Source organism: Eleutherodactylus coqui, chromosome 1, assembly GCF_035609145.1.
Source record: "Eleutherodactylus coqui strain aEleCoq1 chromosome 1, aEleCoq1.hap1, whole genome shotgun sequence".
Lineage (NCBI taxonomy): Eukaryota > Metazoa > Chordata > Amphibia > Anura > Eleutherodactylidae > Eleutherodactylus > Eleutherodactylus coqui.
The window spans coordinates 122091879-122117068 of record NC_089837.1 but is presented as its reverse complement, the minus strand read 5'-3'; the positions used below and the strand labels follow the sequence as shown (position 1 = coordinate 122117068).

At 45.5% G+C, this 25190-nt stretch overlaps 1 protein-coding gene across 4 annotated transcripts in view; it reads left to right on the top strand.

Moving 5' to 3' along the window:
• Positions 1–21894: 21894 nt before the first annotated feature.
• Positions 21895–25190, top strand: part of ERICH6 (glutamate rich 6) — a 41289-nt gene continuing 37993 nt past the window's right edge. For all 4 annotated transcript variants that reach the window (XM_066599734.1, XM_066599726.1, XM_066599718.1 and 1 more), the window contains exon 1: positions 21895–21953. In XM_066599734.1, the coding sequence (XP_066455831.1) occupies positions 21896–21953 (58 nt within the window). In that variant the 5' untranslated portion in view covers position 21895. The remainder of the gene's footprint in view (positions 21954–25190) is intronic.

The window sequence follows — 25190 nt, the reverse complement described above, 5'->3', positions numbered from 1 at the left end:
GTTTGTGAAAAACGAGGACATAGTATTAGAGACAGTAGACAGACAGTCGGTGATATTTTGGAGGAATGGTTCAGAGATCTCAGGGGAAGAGGTGTATAGTTGGGTGACGTCAGCGTAGAGATGGTATTGGAGGCCGAATTTGAGGATAGTTTGTCCAATTGGGGCTATGTAAATAGAGAGCCCTGGGGTACTCCGACAGTGAAAGGAAGTGGAGAGGAGATAAAGCCAGCGAAGGAGGAGGAGAACCAAGAGAGAACAGTGTCATTTATGCAGATAGAGCAAAGCATAGGGAGAAGGAGGTCATGGTTGACAGTGTCAAATGCAGCAGAGAGGTTAAGGAGGATTAGTAGGGAGTAGTCGCCTCTCGACTTTGCCGTCATCAGGTCGTTTGATACTTTTGTGAGGGTGGTTTCAGTCGAGTGTAGAGAGCGGAAACCAAACTGGAGGGAGTGGAGGAGAGAGTTGTCAGATAGAAAGCATGTGTGGCGGAAGTAGACCAGGCATTCTAGTAATTTGGAGATGAATGGGGAGGTTTGAAACGGGTCGGTAGCTGGCGGCATCGGCCAGGTCCAGGGCTGGTTTTTTAAAAAGAGGGGATATGATGGAGTGTTTAAATGATGAGGGGAAGGTGCCAGAGGTTAGGGAGAGGTTGCAGATGGTGGTGAGGTGAGTAATGAGAACTGGGGAAAGGGTCGCTAGCGCAGGTGGTGGGGCAAGCAGCCTGGAGAAGTCTTCCTCTGTTGTTGGTTCCAACATAGAAAGTGAGTGGGTGCTGGATGCAGTGCTGAGGAGACTGGGATCGGGGCTAGCCGTGCAGTTCTTGAAGATTTCTTTTCGGATGTTATCGATTTTTTTCTTTGAAATAGGTGGCTAGTTCTCCAGCACTGAGATCCGGCTCGGGGGCCTGTTCCTTGGGGCTGAGGAGGGAGTGTAAGGTGTCGAAGAGTTGTTTGGGGTTGTGGGATAGTGAGGAGTGGTGAAGGGCTAGGTTATATGTTTTAAGCATGAATTTGCAGTGGAGGAAGTCTGCTGGCAGCTTTTCCTCCACAGACGCTCAGCGCACCTAGAGCACCACCGGATGAAGGGCGTTTGGGATGTGAGCCAAGGTTGCAGTGGTCTGCAGTTGACGGTTCGGGTCACGGGGTGTTACCACTTCGTCCAGGGCACGTCTGAGGGTGGTGTGGTAGTGTTCGGCTGCCAGGTTAGGGCAAGGGAGGAGAGAGATATGGGACATGAAGGACTGGATGGTCTCGGCGAACTGTTGGGTACAGACGGACTGGAGGTTCCCAGAGGTGCGATAGATAGGAGGGTCATGAGAGATGCTAGGGTGCCTGATGGAGAAAGAGAGAAGGTTTTGATCTGAGAGTGCAAGGGGGGAGTTAGTAGAGTGAGAAGCAGAGCAGAGACAGAGGAAGATTAAATCGAGAGTGTTGCTGTCTCTGTGGGGGAGTCTGAGATTTGTGATAGGCTAAGGGAAGAGGTAAGTGTTCAAAGCTGGGGTCGTTAGTAGGGATGTTGAAATTGCCAAGGATGAGGGTTGGGATTTCACAGGATAGGAAATGGGGAAGCCAGGCGGTGAAGTGGTCAAGGAACAGGTGGGTGGGACCTGAGGGCCGGTAAATAACTGTGACACGCAGGGACAGTAGGCGGAAGATTCATAGGGTGTGGACTTCAAATGACTGGAAGGTGAGCGAGGGAATGACCTGGAAGGTACAGTTCGGCGAAAGGATGACGCCTACTCCTTCGCCGCACCTATTGTCCAATCTGGGGGTGTTTGAGAACTGCAGGCCATCATAGGACAATGGGGCGGGGAAGGTAGAATCGGACTGCTGTATCCAGATTTCGGTGAGGGCGAGCAGGTTTAAGTGTTTGGTGGTGAAGAGGTTGTGGATAGTTGGGAGTTTGTTGCATGCTGATTGGGAGTTCCATTGCGGGGGGGCATTGTGGTAGAGAGCAGTACGGGATGGGCCTGGATTGGGGGATATGTCTCCTGCAGCTAGCAGTTGCAGAGTAGCGAGGGTGAGCACGTGGTTAGGGGATTTGTGTGGGTGGCTGAGGGGTTTCTTGGCGGTATGGGTGGGTTGGAGGCATCTGAGGAAGGTGAAAAGTGCATGGGAGCTTTGCATGGGTAAGGAGAGGAGGGAGGGGCTGAAGTGGATAGAGTGTGTTGGGGCTGGGCGTAGGAAGAAAGTGTTAAGACTTAAAAGGAGAATAGCGGTGGAGGATAGTGCAAATAGGAGGGTATTTTTCTCCAGACTATGGGTGATTGTGGATTTTACCTGTCTCCTGCTCTGGCGAACTGCGCTGTATAACTGCATCATTCAACTGCATAAGACACTTGTTCCCGGACACTTACTACTGGACACCCATGCATGCCAACCACATTTATGGCAATGAGGCTATCACTAGCTTCAAAGTTCTGACTGCAGGACTTCAGTTGGGAGTGGCTAGTTAGATTTCACTAGTCAACAAGCTGGCTCCATCTTTGCATGGCTGCTGAATAAGATAGGGGGAAGAGGGGGAGTGAACACAGGTTTATTGGCCTCTTTAAATAAACATAAATGTGACCAGCAACACTAAGATGAGACAGAGGAGAGAAAAATGCTATTATATGGGAGAGGTGATAGGGAAAATTACATGTGGTAACAAATGGAGTAAATTCAGTTTATATGAAGCAGTGGAACATACCATTGCACACAGATTATGACATTAAATGAAATATTGCTCGACAGTCAAGTAGAGAGGAGGCAGATCAGTCAAATTCAGATTAAGGGTAAAAGTGCAGCCATGAACATCAGACGACTTTATACTAACGTAGCATTGTCACACTCCAACCGGGGGGAAGCGTACGTTGGTCTTTATTGATCAGGCTAAAGCCTTTGACTCAGTGGAGTGGAAATATTTGTGGGAGGTGATATCTTGCTTTCGATTTGGGACAATTTTTATTAAATGGGTACAAGCATTATATTATTTCCATGTAGCCCAGATACGGACAAACACCCACATATCCAAGCAGGTTTTTCTTGCCAGGGGAACACAACAGGGCTGCCCTCTATCCCCAGCGCTTTTTGCTATTGCAATTGAGCCACTTGCAATCAAAATCTAGTCTTCTGGTTGAGAACCAATAAAGATCGCGTGGCGCTCAGTCATTTCTATTTTCAATACCTTTGGAGCCTACTCCGGAGTAAAGGTTAACTGGGATAAGACTGGACTGATGGCAGTTGAGAGCCCTGCGGCCTCTCTAACCCTCCCTGCCCCTCTGAGACAGTGTCACCTACTTAGGCATAGTGGTACGGAGGTCCACTGACTACTTTTACACAGACAATCTAGCTCCACTTTTGGAATGGGCAGGAGATATGGCAACACGCTGGGCTTCACTCCAATTGACGCTAGTGGGTCGCATAAATTTAATTAAAATGAAGCTACTGCCCAAATTCTTGTACGTATTCCAGAATACCCCTGCCTTAATCCCTAAAATATTCTTCACAACACTGCGCAAGATACTCCTTTGTATACTGTGGTGAGGCTCCATGAGAATTAAACTGGAGATCCTCTTCTTATCTCTGGAAGAGGGGGTGCTGGCTCTTCCCCACTTTTACTGTTATTACTTAGCTAGCCAGTTGGTGTGCACGAGGTAGTGGCTGTCATCCACTGATTATAACCCAGTGATAGGACTTGACCGCAGAATAATAGGTCCTGAACAAGGTCTGAGGGGCTTGCTGCTAAGGGGAAAAACATCACGTGTAAGTACTCTACCTAAACCTATGTAGGTGACTCAAGGTCTGGAATATCGCCCTCCATCTGATACTCGGTGAAGTAGCCAAATGGTCACCCCACACTCCCCTATGGAACAATCTCAATCTTCCACATTTACAATGTACACCAGGCACCATCTTCTGCAGCCGTCATGGAATCACTTCTCTCTGATATAGTGGAAGGGGGAAATCTCTGCTCCTTACAACTGCGGATACGTTTTGTCCTCTCTAGTAGTTCCATCTTTAGATACTTCCAACTGTGACATATGCTTAGAGCCCAATTTGGGGGCCTGAACATCCCCTTTGCTTTGACAAAGCTGCAAAACCTGGCACAGATGGCTCACCTCCTGAAACCGCTAGTTTTCTAGTTTTTATAGGCAGTTGACACGTAGCCTTAAGGCCCATTTAGACAGGACGAATGTCGGGCATCGTTTGCCCGACAATCGTCCCCGCACATGCTCGCTCTCGTGCTGTTGCACAGGAGCTAGTATCGCTGTCTCACAGCGGGGTAGCCAGAGGAGATTTCACTCCTCGCTCTCCCCAGACCCTCTCCATTGACTTAATAATTGGCTTTATACAGCATAAACGATGGACGATCAGCTGATCGCTCATCGATCAGTGTATATAGCAACTGTTCAGTACTGAACGGCCACTATGTTAAAGCACTGGAGAGGGGCGGGGGAGCGAGAGGAGAGAAATCTCCTGTAGCCACCCGCCCACCTGCTGGTCGCTCTGTGCAGGAGCACGGGAGCGAGGACAGACAGGGACGAGTGTCGGGCATCGTTTGCCCGACATTCAACCTGTCTAAATTGGTCTTTACTCTACTTCAGGATTAGACTCTTGAGAAATGGAGCTCAGATATACTGGACCTGGACTCGGATGACTGAAGTGGCCTTTTGGATGCCTCCGGATCCCCCCCTCCCCCGCCCTTCCCTCCCTCTCCTGATTAGTGCTTGGGATAGATTAGTACAAGTTAAGTTCCTTTATAGAATATATTACACCCCTACGTGGCTGCATGCTACGGGCCTATCTTTGTTGGAAGTATTGCTGACCATTACCAGAGTATTGCCTTGTTGTTGGTAGCACATTATTGTCATTATCATTATATTGAAAGGGGTGTCCCAATACTTTTGGTAGGACGATGTACATGAATTTGACAGAGAGAGGTATACATTGTGGGGGCTCTTCACCCCGACTCATAGAGAGACAGTCTGGAGCAGGAGAGCAGTTTCCTTGCAGTGCCATCACATAGGAAATTAAGCATTACACAGTTGTCACTGAAACTATTAGTAAGGCAAAATTAGCTGGTCCTCCAGAGATGTCCAATTAATTTTTTAAATCTGTTTAATAGACTTCATGAAAAGCAGTTTTCTAAACCAAGGTCATTACTAAAAGTGCCAAGGTCATTACTAAAATAACATGGAGTGAAGGCATTACTTGTATTGTACATTCATCCTGAGGCTTTAGGACATGTAGTGCAGAACAAGATATTGATATGAGTCTTATTACGTCAAAGTACAGTAGTTATGTACAAGGATTCATTTTGCTTTTTTCCTAATGTCCTATTTAGATGGGACAACTGTTGTCTAAACCAGTGTTCCCCAACTCCAGTCCTCAGGGACCGCCAACAGGTCATGTTGTCAGGATTTCCTCAGTATTGCACAGGTGATGTAATTATTCTCGGTGCCTCAGACATTGCCACCGGTGTTCGTACTATAGAATATCCTGACAACATGACCTGTTGGGGTCCCCGAGGACTAGAGTTGGGAAATACTGGTCTAAACGACTGCAGGAGCGCTGACGTCACCACTAAGGTCATCAGCGCTCATGCAGAGCATTTAGATAGGCAGAGATCACCTTCTACATTTACAGCGAGTGAGAATTCCATGATCCAGCAATGTTTTTTTTATGCTGACACAGTCAGTGTTAACGAGAAGTGAACGAATAGTAGACAATTTTTGTGCATTTACATGGGACGCTTATCGCTCAATTTAGTTCATTTGAACAAATTTTGAGGGACAATCATCCTGTGTAAATGGGACATAACTTGTAACCAGATCGGTTTTTGAATATATTTTGCTCCTTTATTTGCTTTGAAAGACTAAGGCTGGTGTCACATGGTGCAAGCACCTGTACGCACGCTTTTGTGCTGCACATTTGCGCAATGGGTGGTATGTAGAGATGAGCGAGCATACTCGCTAAGGACAATTGCTCGAGCGAGCATTGTCCTTAGCGAGTATCTCCCCACTCGGGAGCAAAGGTTTGGCTACTGGCGCAGGTGACAGGTGAGTTGCGGCCATGAGCAGGGGTGAGCGGGAAGGGGGGGGGGAGAGGTAGAGAGAAATCTCAACTCCGCTCCTCCCCACTCTCCTTCGCCGCTCCCCACCCGCCGCCGGCAGCCGAATCTTTGCTCCCGAGCAGGCAGGTACTCGCTAAGGGCAATGCTCGATCGAGCAATTGCCCTTAGCGAGTATGCTTGCTCATCTCTAGTGGTATGTATTTATGCATGTAAGTGCATGTTTTACTGTACTTTTTACACAAGCACAATTACGCGCTCAAAAAACACACAAGTATGCATATTTTTTTGCGCAAGCTTAATGTACACACAAATTACGTCCATGCAAACAAACTCATTGAAACCAATGGGTTCTATTCACTGTGCACAAAATTGGGTGCAAATACATTTGTGTGACACAGACCTAAGAGGGCAGGAGCTCAGTTCACTGCTCCCGGCCAGGCCCGCCTCCTCTCCCTGCAGAGAGGGACAGTGTATATCGGACGGGCATGAAAACCCGACCGATATACGCCAGTCTGAATAAGCCCTAAGGGTTATTAGATTTAGATCGGTCAAACCTGCTGATCATCTAATCTGTAGGGTTTGCTATTTTTTCTCTTCTTGCCATATACCCTTTTAGGCTGAATTCGCACTAGCGTATGTGTATTTGCACGATGTTTTTGCACATGAAGGCTTGCCTATTTGCAACTGCATTTTTTTACTGTACATTCGCACATGCAAATCGGACGCATTTGTGTGCGCAAAAAACTTGCAGTCATGGTTTCATACAATGAAATGGCTAATTAGCTAAATTAGTTCCATATTTTCTATTTCCTTGCACAAATACATAGGAAAGTAGAACATGCATATTTTTTGGCACAGCGAAAGGAGGCGGGGCTAAGTTCTGAGAATTAGCCCCGCCCTGTCCCGCCTCTGCCCATTGCAAATAGTGCAGAGGGGCGGAGAGGAGGCAGTGAGGGGGCGGGAGCTCAGTTCCTGCTCCTGGCTCTTCCATCCTCCCCCCTGCAGATGAGGACATCGTATATCGGCTCGGCGTGAAAACCAAGCCGATATACGTTCGTGTGAATGCAGCCCACATGACATCTCAACCACATGCTGCATAAAAAAACGCAATGTAAATCAACCTGAACATCAATTTATGTTGTGGATCTTCACAGCAGATTTCACCCCTTGAAATGAGCGAGATGAAATTTGCAGAAAAATCTACTGCTGGGGCTGTATCTGCACGGGCTACAAAATCTCGCTACAAAACATCGCTCATGTGAAAGAACCCATTGGAAACCACGGGCTTCACATTGCAGCAAGATTTTGAAGGGCTTATGAAGTACTTCATTGTAAACCAATGCATCAGAGGGCCAGCGTAAATCGGTCAGGCGTGAAAACCCAGCTGATATACACCCATGTGAATCCAGCCTAATTCTCATGGATTCTGCCATGCGATTTTGACAAAAATCAGCTGCTTTTCCACTACAAAAAATGCACCCCATCCCTCTTGTAACTGCTCCATTTTTAGGTAGCTTTTGTCCATATAGTGTAGATGACATCATAGCAGTCTTCAGCAACAAGCTCAGAGGTATTCTCACTGTATATTACTGGCAGCTTTGTTGTCGGGGGCCTCTCCAGCATGCCCCATACTGCAGTACTGGCTCTAGCCAGCAGATGGTGCTGTTGTATAATGGCAGAAAGAGAAAACCCCCTAGGAAACCCTGACTCCAAAATTGGATTGCAAAGGGTTAATCTTCATGCACACACATGGAAGCATATATTGAAAAGCCATCTGAAAATTTAGGTACGCTTTAATTCACATCTAGGAATATATTAAATGGATTGTGTCCATTAGGTTCATGCTGTCTGAACCATTAGCAGCATAAACCGGCGACATGTTTGCCTATTGTCCCCCTGGGGGTCTTGTTCAGAATAAATACACTTTGAAGTTTGACTTGGGACTGAGCTCTGAGTCACAGAAGTGGGCCGTGCCAGCTTCAACCTACCTGCAGCATGTAGAGTGACAGGGTATTAGTGTATCTTGACGCCACCGGAAGCTAGGGGTTTGACAGGGCTTCCATGGAGGAACGCCCCAGTTACACCCCTAGCTCGTGATTGTCGGAAGACCACAAGGTGCTAAAAGCTGCTGCAATGCCACTGTGTTGCAGTCCTGTAAGCTGGCTGTCAGTGACAGTCCCGGCGCTGTTAGGTCCCTCAGTTTTATGCGGCTCAGTCTCACTTACCGTGATGTGCTGTAGATGTCAGCGACCGGCGGCTCTCACAGTCCCCGCGCTGTTGGCTCCCTGCATGTGCTCAATCACTCTTACTTGGTGCAGTGCTCGTGCGCTGTTAGCCGGCTCTGTCTTACTTTCCGCGCTGTGCTGCAGCTGTCAGCGGCCACCGGCTCTCACTGCGTGTGTCGCCGCCGCTCTCCGCTCCCCGTTGCCGAGGCCAAAGTGAAGGTGACATTTAATTGCTGTACTCTTGCTGTCAGCGGCCGCTGGCTCTGACAATGTGTTTTGCCGGCGCTGCCGGATCCCCACTGCCATCCATGAGGTGAAGGTGACATCTGGAGCAGAAGGGGGGAGCTGCTCGGCGGCAGTACTGCTGCCTCACGCCGCGGTGGCTTTCATCCTGGCAACCCAGCTCAGCATTTCGCAGAGCAACACATACGGGGGGTGCCTCCTTGTGAAGCACTTTCACATGGGCCTGCGCGGCTGCATTGGAGTCCTGCTGTGTGCTTTGTAGATTCTTCGTTAGTGGACTACCAGGACCTGCAGCCGACCCCGCTGTACAGCCTATCAGGTACAGGGGGCGTCGCCCCCTGTCAATCTTGGCTCCACCAGCATATGCTGGTGGCGTCAAGATGCACTAATAGCGAGTGACAGTTTCCTCCTTTTGATCTATAGGAAGAAAGCTGCCAGCCTTCATGCAGCAGGCAGGGAGAGGTCAGTGCGACCTGCCATATGAATCGGAACTCAGCTTGGAGTCAAACTTTAAAGTGTATAAGTGCTGCAACATATCAGAATAAAATGCAGAATGGGGTAACAAGCATCACTGTCTTGGGTTCATGCTGCCCGTGGTTCAGGCCACATGAACCTGATGAAAGAATCTCTTTAAAGGGGTTTTCCAGGCACAAAATGGAAATATTGAAATGCTGAAATCTAGGAGGTACAGCTAAGTAGCAGCAGCCTGTACCTTTTATCTGTCATTTTAGACCCTCAACTTCATCGTGTGTAATTGCCGATCTGCAACGGTCTTTATATTCATCACTTCCGCAGTAAACACAGCAGCAGACTATTGCCAGCAACTTCCAGCATGCATAGGGCTTATCTCCTGGCCAGTGCTGTAGCTCCGCTCATAGATTGCAGGTCCTGCAACTTACCAGCACCAGTCTCCCTCTCATTGACAGTGCCATAAAAAACTGCTGAGGCAGACTAGACCTTCCGGGACTCTGAATTGCACATGAGCAATACAGTGCAGTGCCTCCGCTCCTGTCCTCCCATCATGCTCTGCTCACAGGATGTTGGAGGCTATGGGCAGGGGAAGAAGTAGAAAATGCAAACAAGATGTCAGAGGAAGTAGAGATATTTTTCGGGTGGAGGGTCACGTGACATAGAAATGAAGAAAGTAGCCAGACCAGGTATTGAACCTATGACAAAATAGCTTATTGTGATGATGTACATTCAATTTTAAGATGTTAGTCTGTACCCGAAATACCCCTTTAACAACTCCAGCATACTGCTTAACCAAGTAGACACAGATCTGATATTTTTCCAGTTTCAAGTTAGAATTTTGCATTGTGCATATCAATGCAGCACAAAATATTTGTAGACAACTACTAGACTTCAATATTGCACAAATTATTGTGAATTTTCTCATTACTCTAGTTATTTGCCTGGTTATTTTTCTATTTGGATACAAGCTACTCTGTTCAGAGGATTTTCAACATGCCCCGTTTCGGTGAGTCCATATTAATAGTTCCCCAGGGGCTCCGTGGCTGAAGACCTCTCACACCATTACTGGACTTGTTCTGTTACTATTGATAGATCATGAGGTACCTGAGGAACATACTTCCTGCGCACACATTTCTATTTTAGTCTCAAATACAGCTGCTTGATGACATGTCAAATATTTGCATCCGTGGGGCATATATGAGATAATTATCATGGCAAGCATATGCATGACTGAGCTTCCCACGGTTACAATAAGACATTTACACTCTGACTGGTATGATTTTCCGGTTACAGTCTGCTGCCCTTTACTTTAAAAATATTTCATAGTCAATTGGAGAAATTGTAGTGGCCTTAGATTTGTCATTAAATAGACTTTTTCCACCCTCTAGGTCACTGTTTGCTAACTGCTATCGTGTCAAAATACAATTTATCCTTCTATAACACTTACATTGCCAGACTACTTTTCAAGTGGTTGTCATACATGACTATACCCTTAAAGTGTCTTAGCTTTAACCCTTTCCAATCCAATTTGTATCCTGGTTTTCCTAGGAGGCTTACTCTTTTTCTGCTGTTACGAAAGGCTCTATATCGTGGCTAAAGCCAGTACTACATGAGGTGACACGTTGAATAGGCTCTGACAGCAGAGAGGCTGGCAATATACTGTAAGAGAACCCCGATGGACGTCTTCCAACATCGAAGCTGTACAGCCTTAAATCATAATGTCTTCAGAGGTCAGACAGTGGATTGGAAAGGGTTAAAGTAACAAATTTCTGGTACCACATCAACTGATTTTCATGATCTGCACCCTGCTCATTTATCCATAACTGATTCGATGACTGACTAAAGCATTGATGAACACTCCACATCAGAGAAATGTTCATACCTCAAGAGCTAGGTGCTATCTAGATTTTCATGGGTCATCTGTGATAGGTATCTGGGGTTGAGACGTGCACCCGGCTGTCTTTTCATTGTTCTACTGTCTAGGGAAGAGGAGGAGAACCTGCAGCCCAGATGCCATATACAGCCAGCAATGGCATTTTATATGGCACGCAACCGTCTTGATACAGATATGCTTGTCTGTGCGTGGCTGCTTACCTGCGGGACAGAAGAAGAGTGGCACACATCTCAAGCACAGGAATGGGCAAGAACCAATGGTGCACTGTGTAGCCATCTCTAGTTCTCCCATATTTTAGCCAAAAGGAGTCCTTGGACCCATTTGGCACCCCAGAAAGAAGTATATGAGTAAAGCTCCATTTACACACAACGATTATCGCTCAAAATTCATTCAAATGATGGCTTTTGAGCAAATCGTAGTGTGTAAATGCTTCCATTTCTCACTCGTCAGCTGAACGATGATTTGTAGGAGAGCTTAAAATCCATCCTTCAGCCAGAGAAGAGATAACACAGACCGCACGCTGTGTTCTGCACAGGAGCGCTGATTACATTGTATTCAGCTGACAGCCCCGTACAAGAATAATGGAGCTGATTGCAGAACACAGCAGATAGTCTGAGCTCTGTAAACAGCTCCTGGAGGCTCGTTTACATGCAAATGAAGCTAATAAAGTGCTAATGGACATTAATGTTCATTAGCACTTTATGCAAAATGATCGCTAGAACTGTCAATCTTTCAATCATTTGAAAGATTGTCTTTGCGTGTAAATGAGCTTTTAGAGAAGTGACCATTTTTGCACATAGCTCTCTCTATTGTAGTTTATCTTAGTTGTAAAATGTTAGACTGTATCCACAATACTCATAACCTACATTGAAGAGATACACATGCAGGGACTTCTTTTTGGAGTGCTAGTTGAGGGTTATGCCATAATGTCTCAGATGGTAATACCCTTCTACAGAGGATGGACAAAAATATGGAAACACTGTACGAAATGCATGAGATTTTAACCATTAGCACTGAGCTGCCCTTTTGACCCCTGAGAGCTTTCTTGCCAAATTTGTATTTACCTCTTGCCCTGCTCTGGGTGGTTTTGGGAGCCAGCTGGTAACAGCAGCTGAGTGACTCAAACCCCTGACCAATGGAACTTGTTGCTTGGCAGATGTTCACATCTGCCCGGCAGCATCTGTGTCATATTACTTCCACTTAAGTTACATGGGATTATAAATCATATTTCAGTAAGACAGGTAGAGACTAGAGATGAGCGAACGTACTCGGATAAGCACTACTCGTCCGAGTAATGTGCCTTATCCGAGTACCGCTGTACTCGTCTTGAAAGATTCGGGGTGCTCCGCTGCTGACAGGTGAGTCGCAGCGGGGAGCGGGGCAGAGCGGACGGGAGAGAAGGAGAGAAAGATCTCCCCTCCGTTCCTCCCCGCTCTCCCCTGCAGCTCCCCGCTCCGCAGCGCGTCCCGAATCTTTCAGCACGAGCGGGGAGGTACTCGGATAAAGCACATTACTCGGACGAGTAGTGCTTATCCAAGTACGTTCGCTCATCTCTAGTAGAGACCAATTTTAAGGCATGTATTTCGTACAGTGTTTCCATATTTTTGTCCACCCCCTGTAAGTTTTACTGCAACCCTTGGGAGTGGTTTAATATGATAATGTGGCTGTCAGACCAGAAAAGGTTGTGCACCTCTGGTCTAGCTGACTAGGGCTAATAAAATGGTAATGCAAAGGTTTTGAATACTGATTTATTTATTTTGCTCCAGGCAGGGGGTTTGTACCTATCTTCCTTTCGACAAATGGCATTCTTAAACCCGATAATTTAGGCACCCATACCTTGCAGATGATAATCGTTTGTAAATGTCAGGTTCGTGTCACAGCGGAATAGACAAATTCTTCAAATTCAATATATACTGATTTTCGTGTCTACTGTATTTACTGCGCCAGGGACACTGAATGATTCATTGCTGTTTGTGGCCCTAAGGCTGTTCTAACGTGTATTTGGAACAGCAATAAACAGCATGTATTAATTCCTCTATCTTTAGCGAATATTTTAATCGTTCAGAAATATTTTTGTAAGTATTTTACATTAAAATTTCAATGTTTCAAGGCCGAGATTTATAGTCAAAGACCTTTTCTTGGCTTTTCCGTTTCCATGCTTTATAGCTTGGTGTATACTCTACTTTGACAGCAAACAAATGCTATGCAAACAAATATCTCTATGTGTCATCAGATCAGTGTGATGCTTTTGCAGAAGGCAATCACCTGTCCAGGCGTGTGATCACGATGGTTGAGCTGAGCGTAATAAGTGTCACGATGTCGAGAAAAGAGAAAAACAGGAAGCCGCGGACTGAGGGAACAGCACAGAGTAGTCATGTGAAGTTCCTGTCATACTGATGAATGAAGATAATGGAGTGAAATGCTGTGCATGAAAGGTCATATAGTTAACTTTAAGATGTTAGCGAACAGTAAAATGATATAACACATTGTATCATTCTGTAAATAATGAAAAGTGAATAGAATATAGCAGAAAACCCAATGTCTTATTTTAGGTGTACTAACATTTGATTTGCTTTTGTTACTACTTGTCTCAAATTGGAATTAAAGGCATTTTTCTGGCTTTTACCTTGATGATCTATTCTCAGGATAAGTCACCAATAGTTGAATGGCAGGGATCTGCCATTCGGGCACCCACCAATCAGTTGATCAACCGGCCCGCTGTCAGTGCAGCAGGGCTGGACATTGCCATCATGGTTGGAGCTGGAAATGTAATAGGCGGCTTCCCTCCCATTGATTTCTAAAAAACACTTTCGGCTCGGACCCAGATGATGAAGTCCAGCCCGCTACACTGACAGAGGGTCATGCAATCAGCTGATCCTCAGTGATCCAGAGAGATGGAATCCTGCCAATCAGCTATTGATGGCCTTTCTTGAGCATAGATCATCGATAGTAAAAGATTGGGAAAAGCTTTTAAGGAAAGGGGAATTCTACTAAAATACAGAACTGTGGAAAAGTTTTAGACCGGTGTGGAAAAAAATGCCTCAAAGTAAGAATTTTCTTTTTTTTTTAAATAGAAGGTGTCTGATTGGTTCCAAATTTATTCTGCAGCGGGACAACGACTCTAAACATAAAGCTAATGTCATTATTAACGATATTTATCGTAAAGAAGAACAATGAGTCCTGGAAGTGATGATATGGATCCCACAGAGCCCTGATCTCAGTCATGAAGAGACAGAAGGATTTGCGCATGCTACATCCACAGAAGTTCGGAGGTTAGTTCTCCAAGATGTATGAAAAAAACCTCCCTTCCTTCAAAAATGTGCACGTATATCTAGAAGAATTGATGCTGTTTTGCAGGTAAAGGGTGGTCACACCAAATATTAATTTGATTTAGGTTTTTCTTTTGTTAATTGACAAATAAACTATTAACACTTCCATTTTTGAGAGCATTCTTAATTTGCCGTACTTTTCCACACCTGACTAAAATCTTTACACAGTGCTGTATTTCATGACCTCTGCCTTGTATTTGCATGTCACTGCTCACATGGCAATGGAAAAAGATCCATAATGTCATCTCATTAAAACAGCAACAAGTCTTGTCTGCGGTGCTATTTTTGCCATAAAAAGAATGTCAGAAACCTGATGGACACAAGTCAATGATATCCGTCAGAGTTCATTAGCTGTAAAAGACTCAATCACAGCTGTCACAGCTCTCCACCGGCAGTACATATGAGTGGTGTAGTTTTTGTCACATTCACATAAGCTAATATAATGACCCTACCGCAGGTTTTATGATCCACTGCATTTTCATCATTGGCCTGATTTACTCTCTGAAAAGCAGCTCCATTGAAATGAGTTGAACTTCGGTGTTTTTCTAAAGAAAAAAAATTACTGAAAAATAAATAGAAAAAAAAATAATTAAGAATTGAAAACATATCATTAGTTTCAAAATGACTTACAGCATGCATATGGTCACTGATAAAACTCAGTACAGAAAGTGCTAATTTTGAGGAGTGCTGCTGCAGGGAACTTAAATTTTTTTCATAACGCATTTTGGCCTTGAGGTACAAAGCAGTGAAAACAGCTTCCACCCCAATTCTTGATGCGACTGCAATGTATGTATGTGTGTGTGTATATATATATATATACACACATACTCAGGAATAGTTATAATACAAAAGTGTCAGCTATTTTGAATACACAAAATAACCAAGGCAAACCAACGTTGAGGTCCTTTCATTGTCTTATTCACTCTGCTTGTGCAGCTCAGCGCTCCTCTTCGCTACTATATATTCAAGGATGTACCATGACTTCACAGGACTTAACCCCTTCACTGGCAGGTTTATTATTACCATATTATGGCAGGGAAATCTCCGGGGCTTGCTGCTCTGAGTATACAGTAAAACCCCAGAAAGATTTCTGATGACAGCTCAGTGTTCTGCACATTTCAGTACTAGAGCTGTCCACGGAAATCCTTTAGGTTTTAACTCCATAGTCAGTGCAGCAAGCCCCGGAGATTTTCCGGGCATGCCCCTAAAGGGGTTAAAGGGGCTATCAGACTATTTAACATTGTTGCACAACCTCTCTGTCCATCCTGGTTGCTGCTGGGCAGGACATGTAGTTACATAGTATATATATATATATATATATATATATATATATATATATATATATACACATACATGAGTTGCACAAGCTGTACTGTTTATACATATATTAGATTTTTCACACTGAACAGTTTCTAATCTTTAAGTGAAATGTAATATTAGATAAGGGAAACTATAGTTTCTGGATGAGATGTATTATTGGTATGCAAAGTGAAGGCACTGGGATAGGATAGCCCTCATGCATCCTGGGAAGTAAATGCTAACTGTTCTTCCTTGTGTTTCAATGGAGGTCAAATCCTGTGGGAAACATCTACATAATGTGGTAAGTGGCATATTATGGTTCTAATAGTTCACCCTACAGCCCATCCCTCCCATAACCTTTCTAATAATTACCTAGTAATACATTTCTACTCCTTGACTATATTTGCATAATGTGTGCAACGAGTATTGAGTTCACGTTAAAGGGAACCTATCATCACTTCCAAACATATTAAGCCGCCTACAGCAGCAAAATACATAAGTATCGCGCTTTCAAAAACTTGTTTTTTTCTGCTCCAGACTAAATCATACCTGGAGATATAGTGCTTTAACAGTTTTCCATGCCACATGTGAATACATGCAGATGGGTCCGGTGGGTGGTCCGAAACATCTCTGCTGGCCAGAGATTTCCTAATAAGCATGCCCCTCTCTGCGGTAGTGACGTGTATGTGATTACGAGTGATCCAAAGCTTACAGGTATACCAGATTTTTGCGGACCGGCGCATGCGCTGAACATTTCTCCCTTTTGTGGGCAGATTTGCCGCGGTCATCTACGCATGCGCTGGTGGGTGAACTCCCAATGTATTTGCTAGATTTGGTTAGCTCAGTGAATTACATCTCCAATGTCACCCAAATGTCACAAGCAGAGAGGGGAGTATTTATCAGGAAAGCTGCCACCAGTAGAGATGGTCTGTCCTGCCCACTGAACCAGTCTGCATATATTTGCATGCGCCTCCGGAAAATTTTAAAACACCATTTCTGCAGGTACAATTTCTTCAGGGGCATTACAAAGTAAGTTTTGGAAAGATGGTACTTAAGTGCATAGAGCAGATCTACGGGTCATCACACAAGGAAAGCTGGACAAGGCTATTAGAATGGCATCACCCCAGCATCAGGACCGGTATCTATTCCTTTGAGTGAGGACGTACGCAGAGCCCTACAGAATTACCTCCAGTGGACTACTGGTTGGCATGTTTCTGCTCAAACTGTCAAAAATAGACTCCATGAGGCTGGCATCAGGGCCCAATGCCCTGTAGTGGAACCTGTGCTCACAGCCCAACACCATGACGCTTGATTGGCATTGACCATAGAACACCAGAATTTGCACATCTGCCATTAGCTCCCTGTTCTCTTCACAGATTAGAGGAGCTGCACACTAACCACATGTGACAGACGTAAAAGAGTCTGGAGAAGCCATGGTGCCTGCAACATCATTCAGCATGACCAGTTTGGCGATGGACTAGGAAGGCATATCTTGGAGGGTCGCAGAAATATCCATGTGATTGACGCTAGTATGCTGACTGCTGTTATGGTAGGCACTGGGAGTAAATCCTCAGAACCATTGTAATACCTTATGCTGGCGCAGAGGGCCCTGAGTTCCTCCTGGTGAAGGACAGTGCCCGGCCTTATGTGGCCAGGGTGGATAGGCAGTTCCTGGATGATGAGGGCATTGAGGCCATTGACTGGTCCTCAGGTTCCTTAGACCAGAATCCAAATAAGAACTTCTGGGACATTCTGTATGAGTGCATCCAGCGCCGCCTAGTAGAGCCACAAACTATCCAGGAGCTCACTGATGCACTGATCCTGGTGTGGGAGAAGATCCCCCATTAAACGATGTGTAATGGCTTTCTGACAGCTGAGGCAAATGGAGGCCAAATTATAGGCTTTGCACCCCTCACTTCCGACTACTACCTTAGGCCCACTTCACATGGGAGCAATACGTGGAGAATAGAACCCTTTGTCTTCAATGGATTTGTTCACATTCTTAGATAAAATTAATAATGTAAAACTGTGGTATGTCTCAAAACAGGAGTAATTATAGAGGCCTGGTTGGGATGGGCACATGGGGGAATAAAACTGGGTATCCCTCCTCCTCTCATGCTTGCTACAAACACGAAACTTTTTTGGGGGGTATTTCTTGACCTCAGTAAAATGGATGGGGTGGAAAAAGTGACGCTCTGTGAGCCTTCCACTTCCTCAAATTGGTAAACACAGAAGGCGCTCAACAAGCTGCTCCTGGAACTGCAGTAAGGCGAGCGTTCCCGGGGCTTCTTGTAAATTAGGTAGGCATTACAGGTAGTGATCCGAATAATGTCAGGCTCACACGGCCGTATGTAGAATCGCTTGCAGAGGCCCACAGGGGATTCTAGCTGTGAGCCCAGCCGTGACCCTGCGTATGGCCGCATAATGTACTGCGCATAACTGCGTATTCACGCAGGCAGTCATGCGCAGCACACCTTTTTTTGGTTTGTTTATATTTCCCGCGCCATCGCTTAGCGATGACGCGAGTACCCGCAGCCCACACGAAATGTAATTGCGTATGGGCTGCAGGTATTTCTGCGACCATAGAGCACAACCTTTGGTAGCCAGGAGCAAGGACATTTTAAATTTACCGGGCATACCTCGACTTCTGTGCATGTGTCCGCCATTATGCCGGCGGACACGAGCGCAGTAGCTGGGGAAGGTCTGTGGAGCATAATCATGTCAGGGGACAAATGTGGAGGCCTCCAGTAAGAAGTTTTGCATCGGTGAGGAGAGATGAAACTTAAATTTTTTTTACATTTTTACGTGATCGCTGTTATCCAAGGTAGATCGCTACCTTATTATACCATTGGATAATGGCGATCACATGACTGGGGACTGTTCAAAGAGGCCTCCAGCCACTGCCCCAGGCTCTTAGCTGCCTTTGGTAGCCAGGAAAAGATTTCAAATTTCCTGGGCTCTTCCCAGCTTCTGCGGTTTCTTCCGCCATTTTGCTGACAGGCACATGCGCAGAACCCAGGGAAAGTTCCGTGGATAAATATACGGTCGAGGGACAAATCCATGGCCCATCGGTAAGTAATTTCCTCTCCCCCACGGATTGGATCCATGAGGGGAGGTGAAACTTTAACTCTTTTTTTTACTTTTACACGATCACCATTATGCATTGAATAACAGTGATCACATGACCAGGGAACGCATACCGTGGTTCCCGTGAAATCTCCAGGCTCTCTTTGGTAGCTGAGAGCAGGGAGATTTTAAATTTCCTGGGCTCTCCTGGTGTCCGCCAATGTGCCCGGCATTTTGCCGGGGGCGCATATGCACAGAAGCTGGTGGCAGGTCCTTGCAATACCAGATTGTCACGGGACCTCGCAGAGACCGGAGGTGAGTAGTTTCATCTCCCCCCCATGGATAACTTTTTTTAAACTTTCATGCCACCGCCATTATCCATTGTCGTGTTTTTACGGCCCTGTAAAATAAAACCCAGACACCCAAGATGTGAAAACACGTATGAGTGGTAACTAAGGGGTTAAAATCTTAAAATTGGCATCCCTGGCTAGAGCCTGGATGGAACCTATGTTAGTCACTACAGAAAACCGTTGAAACAGAGACAAGTAGGTCTCCGTTTCGATATGTTTCCATTCATTTGTGCTATTCTGTGTTAATGCGTTCACAGTGCGACTTGCAAGTTGCCCCAACCTGCAGGTCAACAAAATATCCACTGAGGTTATATATTGTTTCCTTGTGACCTATGGGTCAAGGTGACTTGCAGCGTGACACCGTTGACCTCAATGAGAATATGAGGTCACGGGACTATACAGCAACCTTTGGTTATGCAACCCCGGTCATGATTAAATTTTGCTGTGTATCCCCAGCTTAATTCTTACAGAGGGAAACATAAGCGTATTTGTATATCTATGTAGCAAGCTTGGTTCTGGTACCATAACTATGTAGCAAGCTTGGTTGTGATATTATATCCATGTAGCAAGCTTGGTTCTGGTACCATAACTATGTAGTATGCTTGGTTGTGATATTATATCCATGTAGCAAGCTTGGTTCTGGTACCATAACTATGTAGCATGCTTGGTTGTGATATTATATCCATGTAGCAAACTTGGTTTTGGTACCATAACTATCTAGCAAGCTTGGTTGTGATATTATATCCATGCAGCAAGCTTGGTTCTGGTACCATAACTATGTAGCAAGCTTGGTTGTGATATATCTATGTAATAAGCTTGGTTCTGGTATTGTCTCTATGTAGTAAATGTCAGATTATTTTAAAACTTTAGGCCAGTTTTTGACAAGCGTATTATAACGAATCCGTATTACAGATGACATTACAACCGTATGTCATCAGTATTTCATCTGTTTTTGCCATATATTTTATTTTCTACTGGACAATAGGAAATAGTAGCAATACAAAGGCAAAAATGGAAAAAATAAGTCATACTCCATTTTTGGGCTCCTGTCCACGGGTGTATACGTAAAATTCTGTGGGTCTGCCAGTAGCATTTTACCGATATTTAAACATTGGATCTGCTGGCAGAGAGGCGGCAGAGACTGTGCATGGCTGTGAGTGCACTACACATGGGCGCGTATCACACGCTCACGGATATGCGCAGTGTGACTCTTTTTTTTCCGAATTCCTCTCTGTTTCAGACTGGGGAAGTGTATCAAAACGCCGCCCACACATAATGTATTGCATATGGACAGTGCTTCATTTGCTCCCTATACCAATATACAGGGCTCATGCTGTGTGGTACGCGGAGAAATAGAGCATGCCGCGATCTATTTCTCATGCGCATCGATACGCACTGTCTGCACACCGGTGTGTATGGATCAATGAAAGTCCATTGACTTTCTTTGACTCCATTCACTGTGTTTCACACGGCCGTGCTACGCACACCTAATACACTGTCAAAGCACGGTCGTGGGCATGAGCACTTTAGAAAACGTTCATGAAAAATATGTATATGTATGTAGATCTATAGATTAACATTAGCTCCATATTACGGTCCACAAAATACGGAGCGAATATATGTGTGGCTGAAAGTGGCCTAAGACTCATCAGGGAAGGGGGGCGGAATCACAATTTTCATACAGGCCCGGGCCCACGGTAGCCATATCCGCCCCTGCGTCCCCTACAACTAAGGGCTTCTTCACACAGGTACGTTCGCATGCGCAATATCCAAAGAATAGAATCCATTGTCAATGCGTTCGTCCACATTTCCATATTTTGCATACATGTTCTTCGTGCGTGCAAAAATATAGAACATGCTCTATTATTCTGCGCAAACATCCTTATAGAGGTCTATGGTGGTGAACAATTGCGTGCGCAATACGCAAGTGGATGCACTGCGCAATTCCATTGGACCTCATTAAGCTAAATAGCCAGTTAAAGCAGGGCGTAGTTGTGTCCTGTGCGCAAAAGGCCATGCCTCTTATGCGCAAACCGTTTAGTTAACTACGGTTTAACTAAAAAGCCTCATTCAGGGTTTATTCAGATTAGCGCGGTATTCTTTCCTTATATGGCTGGGACAATCATGGCCGCATAACGGGACAAAAAAACCCCCACAGATTTCAATGGGATTTCAGTAGTTTCGTTTTCACTAGCGCAATTCTCTCACGTTAATTTTAAGGCCGGCCCTATTTTCCTCGCACGTGCAATAAAGATAGAGCAGGACCCATCTTCCCACTTTTTTTCAAATTTGCGCGCAAAACAAAAAAAGCCGTATTCATGCACTACTGCGCTCCGTAAATCGCACGGCACGGGGCTGTGATATGTTTTTAGAACGTTTCCACATAAAATATTGAGTGAGTTTCTTCAAGAAAAATCACACAAAAATAAGACATGTAGCACTTTTTCTACACGGGCGTATTTGTGCACGCAAGATTCGCGGGAGCAATATGCAGAGGATAGAACCCATTGGTATCATACGTTTCATTTTTCCGTGGGCATTTCTCGCGTGGACAGAAGAATAGGGCGTGCTCTATTTAGTGCGCATTTGTGCGCCTATCTTCCTGCAGTTATTTTCAAACTTTTGCGCTCTGGTGCGGAGTTTGAAAAGCCGGTGAAGAGAAAGGGATTCCCCTCATTCGGGTGTAGCTCCGCTCAGTGCCGCTGAGCGTAGTTGTGCCCACGCTCGTTTGAACCTGCCAATGCGATGCAAAAACGCGTGCAAATACGTATTCGCCTGTCTGAACGAGGCCTAGGCATATCTATGCTTGCAGCTTCTGGTGGCCATATATGTACCCCTGCTTTGTGACCTGCCAGTAATGTCCGCACTGAGGACGATACTACAGGAATCACGACATGTCTGTGACAGGCGCATTGCTACCATTGCAGTGTATGAGGAAGACGCGCGCAGCCATGTCCGGTTGTCATGGAGACCGGGCCACAACACCGGGCGCAGTGCGGACAGGGTGGAGGAGGCCCGACGGGTAAGTGCTTGGTGTACCGGCTGTGTGGAGGGCCCGGTGTAGACGGAGGCGGACAGCCCGCCATACTTCACAGCACAACTTGGCAGAACTTTAGCTTAGTATGGCGGCACTTGGAAATCTGTGCGGAGGGACTGAGGCGGCTGTCATGGCCGCAGTGGCACATTCATGAGGGAGAGCTATATACTGTAGGAGAGTCGTCACCCTTATGCGGCATATTTATAAAGCTGGAGCAACAATTAACCCCTTCCTCGCCTTAATGGAGTAAAGCATCTTCTTTATTTTGCATAAGAGCTTCTTGAAATGACCAAATCGTGTTTTTGCATGCAGAAAAATTCTACGCCACATACACGGAGAATACAACCCGCTGATGTCAATGGGTTTATTCTCATTTGTCGTTTTTGCGGGCACGATTCTTTCGCGTGTGAAAAACAGGACTAGCTTTATCTTGTGCGCAAAGTGTCCCGTAGAGGTTAATGGGAGGTGCGCACGTATATATACGCGTTGGTATGCGCAATACGGTACGCAAGTACACGCACACCGGCACCTTCTTTGGCTTTAGGGCTTAAACAGATGATCGTGTTTTTGTCCCTTTATGCGGCCGTAAAAAAATCATGGCGGCATAACAGGACGAAGCTTTGATTTCAATAGTTTTGTCTTCACTATCGTGATTTTTGCACGTTACTGCAACGTGTGACAAAAGATAGGACCTGCCCTGTCTTTCACTCACGTAGTTAATATCCGTTTTTTTCAAACTCACATGGAGTTTAGTCAAAAAAAGAAGAAAAAAAAAACCTGATTCCTGCGCTAAAGCGCTCTGTTGCAGCGAGCGTAATAGCGCATGTGCCTGGGTGTTTTTGCCCCAATAGCCATTTAAATGCGGGCAGGGGTGATTCTCCCACCCATGTGAACTAGCAGTGCTGGCACAGATACACACGGCACCATCGCACACTGCGCAAAACAGCAGCCATTGCTGTTTGTTTATTTTTTAAGAGGTTGCAGGACTGAACTAAGGGCTCCTGCACAAATGCGTATGGGTAGATACGCTCGCGAGATGATGACATGATTGCGCTGTGAATAGAGCTCTATCACGCGTTCTCGCGAGTATATCCAAACTGCTTACTATACCTTTTTGCGCTGTCGGTCCGTTCACAGAGTGGGACAGAACCGCGACAGTTAGCAACCTAATTAGTCCCTGGTGTTGTTAATTAAAACTAAACTGGTGCCTGGGGTGCGCAAAAAAATAGAACTTGACGCATATTTTTTTGGCCTGACGGAAATGCGGGTGCAAAAACACTTAATGTGATGGAACCTATTGAAATCAATGGGTATTATTGTCAGTGGTTTGCAAAAGTGATTTTGTGCGTGCCAAAACGTATGCAAAATCGCCCCTATGCAGGAGCCATAAAACTGGCTCCGTTATTCTTTTACATTGTATTGCTTTTATTAAAGTAAGGTCTCCTTCATTCGGGCTTATTTAGACGCGTTTTTATCAATGGGTTCATACACCTTTCTCGATTTTGCACGCACTTGTCTCTCGCACGGAAAAAATTAGGACCTTCTCTATTTTCATGCGCAGGAAAGGTGCCTGTGGGCGTCTGCAAGTGCGCGAGCAATATTCAAGGCATATACAGTATTCTATGTGCGCATGGCAGATGAACACGCCCCAATTTAAATGGCTGTTTAGTCCGACGAGTCCAGATGTGTTCTTTTACCCGCAGAACTGCACAGCGTTCCATACATTCCGGAGCGCATTTGTGCAGCCCTCATAGACTTCTATGCGCAGGAAAATAGAGTATGTTCTGTTTGTTTGTGCGCACAAAATCGGAGAATATGTGCAAACCCTTTGACATCATTGTGTCCTACTCTCGACGTATTGGGCGTGTAAAAGGCCCTTTTACTTGGAACGATTCATTCAAATGAGCAGAAATGAATGATTCAGTGTAAACCTCGTTTGCTTTTGATTTATTCCATGCCGGCATAAAAATCAGCGTTGGCTTGTTCACTATTCGTTCTGTTTAAACACCGATCGTTCTCATTCACTAAGGGCTCCTTCACACGGGCGTAATTAGCTGCGCAAAACACACAGAATAGAATCTATTGGTTTCAATGGGTTCATTCACATTCCCTTATTTTCAGTGCACAAAGAAAAACAGAACATCCACTATTTTGCATGCATTTTAGCACCAAAGGGTCCCATAGACGTTTATGGGGGGGGGGGGGACAAAAAAAGCACGCACAATGCGCAATGGTATTCGTGAAATACAGCTAAAAACCACAGGAAAAAAGAACACATCTGGACCTCACTAGGATAAATAGCCTTTTAAATCAGGGTGGGGGTATGTGATATATTAGGGACCTGGGGTGGGATATAATAGGAATACGGGGTGGGATATATTAGGGATCAGAGGTGGGATGTATTAGGGACATGTGGTGGGTTATATTAGGGTCCTGGGGTGGGTTATATTAGGGACCTGGGGTGGGTTATATTAGGGACCTGGCGTGGGATATATTCGGGACCTGGCATGGGATTAGGGATCAGGGCTGTGATATATTAAGGATCTGAGGTGGAATATATTAAGGATTTGAAGTGGGATATATTAGGGACCTGGGGTAAGATATATTAGGGAACTGGGGTGCATTATATTAGGAACATGGGGTGGGATATATTAGGGATACATTAAGGCCCTGGCTGGGATATATTAGGGACCTCTGGTGGGTTATGTTAGGAACCTGGGGTGGGTTATGTTAGGAACCTGGGGTGGGTTATGTTAGGAAACTGCGCTGGGATATGTTAGAAACCTGGGCTGGGATATGTTAGAGACCTGGGGTGAGATATATTAGGGATCTGGGGTGACATATATTACGGACCTGGGGTGGGATATATTAGGAACCTGGGCTGGGATATATTAGGGACCTGGGCTGGGATATATTAGGTACCTGGGATGGGATACATTAGGGACCTGTGGGGCATAGGTTAGAGACCTGGGGTGGAATTTATTATCAACCTGGGCTGGAATGTATTAGGGATGCAGAGTGGGATGTATTAGGTATACGGGGTGGGATATATTAATGATCCAGGAAGGTATATATTAGGGACTTTGGGGTAGGATATATTAGGGACCTGGGTTGGGTTATATTAGGGATGTGGGGTGGGATATATTAGGAACCTGGGTTGGGTTATATTAGGGACCTGGGGTGGGATATATTAGGGACCTGGGGTGGGTTATATTAGGGACC